Source organism: Bison bison, unplaced genomic scaffold (assembly GCF_000754665.1).
Source record: "Bison bison bison isolate TAMUID 2011002044 unplaced genomic scaffold, Bison_UMD1.0 scf7180017864516, whole genome shotgun sequence".
NCBI classification, from domain to species: Eukaryota; Metazoa; Chordata; class Mammalia; order Artiodactyla; family Bovidae; genus Bison; species Bison bison.
This window is the reverse complement of record NW_011495069.1, coordinates 9,586,443-9,593,040: the sequence shown is the minus strand read 5'-3', so window position 1 is coordinate 9,593,040 and position 6,598 is coordinate 9,586,443. Positions and strand designations below refer to the sequence as shown.

Here is a 6,598-nt window from a genome sequence, read left to right as displayed (position 1 = left end):
GGGGGTCAGGTGGGAGGGGACCCCCGCTCAAGGTTTGCCTCAGGGTCCGTGAGCCGATGAGACCCACCGGAGGCCATGAGGCCAGTGCATGCTGTTCCCTCCTGCAGGACTATTCAGCCATCATTGACCTGGTGGAGACCCTGCAGGCCTTGCCCACCTGTGACGTGGCCGAGCAGCATAATGTCTGCTTCCACTACACCTTTGCCCTCAACCGGTGGGTTGGCAGAACAAGGCTCAGGTCACAGCCACATGGGGACATGGGTCTCTGCTGTGCAAAGTCTCTGCGGTCCACAATCACGGCTGTTCAGGGAATTTGCCGACCAGGATCACCCTGGTGTAAAATCGTCCCTATGGTTCTGTGTCTGCTGCCCAGGGTGGGGTGGGGTGGTGGTGCTGACCTTGGAGTGGTCACAGCCGTCTAAGGCCACGGCTCCGCAGCCACTGCAGTCACTTCCATCTGGGATTCCCACCTCTCGGAAGGTCAGCGCTGACCAGAGGCACTGCTCTTCTGGGTTCATGATGGTCAGGCCCTTGGAAAGGTCCCTGCTGTTCAGGGTCTTGGGGTTCCTGGACAGAGAGTGGTCCCCAGCCTATCTTCCCCTTCCCCCTAGGAGGAACAGGCCTGGGGACCGGGAGAAGGCACTGGCCGTGCTGCTGCCACTGGTACAGGTAGAGGGCCCCGTGGCACCTGATCTGTACTGCATGTGTGGCCGTATCTACAAGGACATGTTCTTCAGCTCTGGCTTCCAGGATGCTGGGCACCGGGAGCAGGCATATCACTGGTAAGTGGCCCAAACAAGTGGACAGTGGGCTGAGCTAGTGGGCTGAGGGATGGGGCTATGGGCATTAGTCCCTCCCTGCATCACCCCTCACCCTCACCCCAGGTATCGCAAGGCTTTTGACATAGAGCCCAGCCTTCACTCGGGCATCAATGCCGCTGTGCTCCTCATTGCTGACGGGCAGCGCTTTGAGGACTCCGAGGAGCTCCGGCTCATAGGTGAGCCGCAATCCTGCATCCCTATCCCTTACTTACAGGCGCCCTGAAGGGCCTGGGGGCAGGGCAGGGAGAGAGGACACTGGGCTAGAGCTGGGGCTGACCCATCCCGTCTGGGACCTGTTCTGCCTGAACTCACACCTGGGTCCTCATGCCTAACCTGGACCCTCATGAGCCCCTGAGGCCACAACTGTTCCTAAGCTCACACCTGTGCTCTTTACACACCGAATGCCACGTACACTTGTTCCCACACCTTCACCTGTGCCTGAGCTTCTACTCCCACCTGAGATATGGCCACACCTAAGTTTTCACCCATTTCTATCTTCCTGCCCATGTGACTTTGGTGGCCTACACCTGGGCTTTGCCGAAATTCGCAACCACATTCATTACAACCCAGGCCCCTCTCTCCCAGGCATGAAGCTGGGCTGCCTGCTGGCCCGAAAAGGCTGCGTGGAGAAGATGCAGTATTACTGGGATGTAGGCTTCTACCTGGGAGCTCAGATCCTTGCCAATGACCTCACTCAGGTGGCACTGGCCGCAGAGCAGCTGTACAAGCTCAACGCCCCCATATGGTAAGCAGCCCCCTCTGGGGTCCTGGGCCGGCCTGGGCTATCAGCTTCTGCACCTGTATCCCCTGGCATCTAGTCTGAACCTCTTCCAGACCAGTACCCATCGCACCCAATGGCCTGATTCTGGCTGCAACCAAGCCAGTCTAATCCCCCTGGCAGTGCCAGTTGGTGCCTGGACTGAAGACATGCCTATTGTCTGCAGGTACCTGGTGTCCGTGATGGAAACCTTCCTGCTGTATCAGCACTTCAGACCCACACTAGAGCTTCCTGGAGAAGCCCCCCACGGTGCCCACTTCTGGCTCCACTTCTTGCTACAGTCCTGCCAGCCACTCAAGACAGCTTGTCCCCAAGGGGACCAGTGCTTGGTGAGGCTGGTGGGGTGTGGGACCCGGGAGAGGTGCCAGCCCCTTCTGACCAACCCCTCTCCCCTGTCATCTGAAGGTGCTGGTCCTGGAGATGAATAAGGTGCTGCTGCCCGCCAGGCTGGAGGTTCAGGGTACAAACCCGGTGAGCGCGGTGACCCTGAGCCTGCTGGAGCCGGAGAAGCAGGTGAAGTCGCCGGTGAGCCACCCCATTGACATCTATGCACCTCTTCTGTCCGGCCTTTCCCCATCCCCAGACCCCTCTCGCTGTCTCCAGCACCCCTCTGGGACCCCTTTCTTCTCACAGGACGTTCCCTCCAGCTGGACCTTCCAGGTGGCCTCCATCAGCGGCGTCAGGTAAGAGGGGGCCCTGGGGGAGGTGAGCGGGGGAGGCAGCGCGGCTGGGAGGCCGGCTCACCCGGGTTCTTCATCCCTTCCAGCGTCTCCAAGCGGGACGAGCGCTGCTGCTTCCTCTACGCGCCTCCTCCGGCTCAGGACGTCCAGCTGTGCTTCCCCAGCGCCGGGCACTGCCAGTGGTGTGCGCAGCCCCGCGGGGTCGGGGTGCTCCGAGGGCCAGGAGGACCAGGGCATCGCGGGAGAGGAAGGGACCATGTTCCCTGGGTGCTCTGGGCAGAGAGGGGAACAGTTTCTGCCTCAGGTTGCCCCTCCCGTCAGTCTTGACCTCCGCCCTCAGGTTCTGCGGCCTGATCCAGGCCTTGGTGAAGAGTCCAGACTCCGGGGCGCCCGCAGAGGAGACAGAGGGCGCTGGGGAGGTGTTGGAGGTAAGGGGGTGGGTGCTGGGAGCTTGAGGAGGAGGTTGGGCCGAGGGCCCCACTGAACCCCTCATCTCACCCGCCCTCGCAGTTTGATTACGAGTACACGGAGTCGGGTGAGCGGCTGGTGCTGGGCAAGGGCACGTACGGGGTGGTGTACGCTGGCCGCGATCGACACACTCGCGTGCGCATCGCCATCAAGGAGATCCCGGAGCGGGACAGCAGGTTTGGGGGCTGGCGCGGGGGGCGGGGGGTGGCCAGGGCTCCAGGGAACAAGTGGGCGGGTCACATGGGTGGGACCCGAAGTTGAGAGGCTCCTGTGGGCCCGACTGTAGGCCGGGGCGACGCAGAGGCCCACATGGGCGGGACTGAGTGCCTGAGCAGCGAGAGTTCGAGCCCCCCGGGCCCAGCCAGGCCTGTGCGCAGGACCGCAGGGACCCAGCGGCGAGGCTAGGGTCCGGAGGGGCGTGTGGGCTGGGTGATAAAGTGAGGAAGGACGAGGCGGGGGTCTGGGATGAGGGAGGAGAATCTATAGGCCTGTCCTGCTGGCACCGGAGTGGGGTAAGCACCCCTGCCTCAAGCAGGCCTGTTAGTCACTCCCTACCGGCCCCCAGGTTCTCTCAGCCGCTGCATGAAGAGATCGCTCTGCACAAACGCCTACGCCACAAGAACATCGTGCGCTATCTGGGCTCCGTCAGCCAGGGCGGCTACCTCAAGATTTTCATGGAGGAAGTGCCTGGAGGTATCTGCCCTGCGTGGGAGGCAAATGGAACTGGAGTTGTGGGGCCTGGGGATGGAGCCAAGCAAGGGGTGGAGAACCCTCCGGGGAAAATGACCCCTAGCCTGTGTGGGTGGTGTAGCCCAGAATTAGCTGAGGCACTGCGATTAGGTGATGGAAGCTGGGCCATGGCCTGGCCTTCGAGCAGACAGCTGTGGGCTGGACTAAGTGGGTGCCAATTATGACCCTGTACTGCACCTTCCAGGCAGCCTGTCTTCCTTGCTGCGATCGGTGTGGGGACCCCTGCAGGACAACGAGAGCACCATCAGTTTCTACACCCGCCAGATCCTGCAGGGACTCAGCTACCTGCACGACAACCACATTGTGCATCGAGATATCAAGGTCAGCTTGTTGCTGGCTCACCTTGGTGGGGGGTGGGGCTGGCGAGAGGGAGGAGCAGAGAGGGCTCCAGACACAGGCTGGCGGTTGAAGTGGACAGACCCTTTGCAAAAGCTTGGTAAATTCATCAAGAAGTTTCCCTAGGGAGGGAAAGAAGTTCAGATCTGAAGCCAACTTCCAGGATTTCCCGGATTCTTCCAGTGGTTAAGAATCCACCTGCCAACACAGGGGACATGGGTTCCATCCCTGGGTCGGGAAGATCCCAGATGCTGTGGGGCAACTAAGCCTGTGTGCCACAACTACTGAGTCCGTGCTCCCTAGAGCCCATGCTCTGCAAAGGAGAAGGCACCGCAGTGAGAAGCCCATGCACGGTAACTAGAGAGTAGCCCCACTCGACGCAACTAGAGAAAACCAGCACACAGCCACAAAGATCAGCACAGCCAAAAATAAATCAGTAAAATGCAGCCAACTTCCAGGGGGACATAAATGGGATGGCAGGGGGCGGGGGTTGAGAGAGGCAGGGTCAGGCTGGGAGTCTTGGGAGATGGGGTCTGGGATAGAGTCAAGTTCTGGCATCAGGAGCCCAGTCCAATGTCTGCTGAGCACAATGTCCACTCTGCTCAGGGGGACAACGTGCTGATCAACACCTTCAGCGGGTTGCTCAAGATTTCTGACTTTGGCACCTCCAAGCGACTAGCAGGCATCACACCCTGCACTGAGACCTTCACAGGTAACAGCCAACATACCCTGCACTGAGACCTTCACAGGGAACAGGGTGTGGGGTGGCGAAGGAAGCTTGCTGATGTGGGGCAGAGAACTCTTGGGACATTCCAGGGAGTGACGTTTCTCCTGGGCACGGAGTTAGAGTCTTAATGGGAGATGGAACCCAGGGCAGGTCGCTGAGCCAGGGGGCAATGATACAATCTAGAACTGGAGCTTGGAGAGCTGATAACTGAACTGATTGAGTTCAGTCCCTGAAATGGAGCCCAAAAGTGTGGATGGGGACCAAAGTTCAGAGCGGACAGTGCAGTCTAGGATAAATGATGGCACCTCCTGTGGGTGATGGAGGCCATGAATGTGATGGAGCCTGAGATGAGTGAGGAGACTCAGGATAGAGGTTTGATGACCAGGGTAGGTGATGGGATGTTTTGGATGATAGAGTTCAGGGTGAAAGCAGGTGGCCAGAAAATGATAGAGCCCCCTGCCACCCTCCATGGTGATACAGCCTAGGTGAGCATTACTGCTACTGCTCCTGTCCTAGGGACCCTACAATATATGGCCCCAGAAATCATTGACCAGGGCCCACGAGGGTATGGGAAGGCAGCAGACATCTGGTCACTGGGCTGCACAGTCATCGAGATGGCCACAGGTCACCCACCCTTCCACGAGCTAGGGAGCCCTCAGGCTGCCATGTTTCAGGTGAGATCCTCAGGGCCTGGCTTATGAGGTGGGGTGGGGGCAGACTGAGTCCTGAACACTTCTAAATGTGTCCCTTGTTCCCCGTCCCTGCTCCCTTCCCAGGTGGGCATGTACAAGGTGCATCCGCCAATGCCCGGTTCTCTGTCAGCTGAGGCTCAAGCCTTCCTCCTCCGAACTTTTGAGCCCGACCCCCGTCTCCGAGCCAGTGCTCAAGCGCTGCTGGCAGACCCCTTCCTGCAGCCCGGGAAGAGGAGCCGCAGCCCGGGCTCCCCCAGACAGGCTCTAAGGTCCTCAGGTACTAAGTGGGTGGAGGGAGTGAGCACCCTGGGGTGAGGGCAGCGGAGGTTTGGAGGGAGAGGGCTCAGGGGCCCAGGCCGACGGCTTTGTCCCTCCCTTAGAGGCGCCATCCGCAAGCCCTGCTCCTTCAGCAGACTCCACCTCCCAGTCCCAGACATTCCCACGCCCTCAGGCACCCTCTCAGCACCCTCCCAGTCCCCCCAAGCGCTGCCTCAGTTATGGGGACACCAGCCAGCTCCGGTGAGCACCCAGGGTCCCAGGGTGGGTTCGCTTCATCTGGTTTTGTCCCTGGGGGACTCCCTTCAGCAAAAGCCCTTCTTGGGGACCCAGACACTTGGACCACGTGCAAGGATGGCATTAAGTTTATTGTGCCCTCTCAATGCTGAGTTCATCTCTTTTATCCCTGTGAGGTGGGGGATAAAAGTAAAAGCCAGGATTCAGTCTCTGGGGTGGAGGTGGCTTGAATGGTATTGCTACCCATCCTCCATCGGCCACTCTTCACTGCACCCAGGGTGCCCGAGGAGCCTGGGGCTGACGAGCCCGCGTCCCCTGAGGAGAGTTCGGGGCTGAGCCTCTTGCATCAAGAGAGTAGGCGCCGGGCCACGCTGGCCACGGTTCTGGAGCAGGAGCTGCCGGCGCTGGCGGAGAGCCTGCGCCTGGAGCAGGAACAGGTGGGAGGCTCGCCCCGGCGCCCCCTGCTGGTCGAGTCCCGACAGGACGCCTGCTTTTCCAGCTGACGGCCTACCGCCCACCCAGCACATCCTCCCACGGGCATCTCTCCTGGCTCATCCGTATACTCGCTGAGGACCCTTCTTTTCCTTCCCAGGGTCCCCGTCTGGAGAGGAGTCACGTGGAACAGCTACTGCTCTGCCTCAGGGCGCACATCCATACTCCCAACCGTCGGCAGCTGGCCCAGGAGCTGCGGGGACTCCAAGGGCAGCTTCGGGCCCAGGGCCTTGAGCCCGAGCTTCTGCAAGGACCGCTCTTCGCCTTCCCGGATGAGGTGAGGGAGCCCTCTCACAGTAAGGGGTACCCAACTTTCCAGGTGGTGCTTGGTGGTAAAGAAC

The 6,598-nt window shown here is 60.4% G+C and overlaps 1 protein-coding gene across 2 annotated transcripts in view; it reads left to right on the top strand.

The window, feature by feature from the left end:
* MAP3K6 (mitogen-activated protein kinase kinase kinase 6) overlaps positions 1-6,598 on the top strand; it is a 13,971-nt gene that overhangs the window by 4,598 nt on the left and 2,775 nt on the right. For both annotated transcript variants that reach the window (XM_010830123.1, XM_010830124.1), the window contains exons 6-23: positions 108-214; positions 612-782; positions 885-997; positions 1,407-1,566; positions 1,766-1,928; positions 2,005-2,124; positions 2,233-2,282; positions 2,366-2,461; positions 2,620-2,707; positions 2,790-2,923; positions 3,313-3,440; positions 3,682-3,818; positions 4,440-4,545; positions 5,077-5,234; positions 5,337-5,529; positions 5,633-5,771; positions 6,043-6,202; positions 6,358-6,534. In XM_010830123.1, the coding sequence (XP_010828425.1) occupies positions 108-214; positions 612-782; positions 885-997; positions 1,407-1,566; positions 1,766-1,928; positions 2,005-2,124; positions 2,233-2,282; positions 2,366-2,461; positions 2,620-2,707; positions 2,790-2,923; positions 3,313-3,440; positions 3,682-3,818; positions 4,440-4,545; positions 5,077-5,234; positions 5,337-5,529; positions 5,633-5,771; positions 6,043-6,202; positions 6,358-6,534 (2,400 nt within the window). The remainder of the gene's footprint in view (positions 1-107; positions 215-611; positions 783-884; positions 998-1,406; positions 1,567-1,765; positions 1,929-2,004; positions 2,125-2,232; positions 2,283-2,365; positions 2,462-2,619; positions 2,708-2,789; positions 2,924-3,312; positions 3,441-3,681; positions 3,819-4,439; positions 4,546-5,076; positions 5,235-5,336; positions 5,530-5,632; positions 5,772-6,042; positions 6,203-6,357; positions 6,535-6,598) is intronic.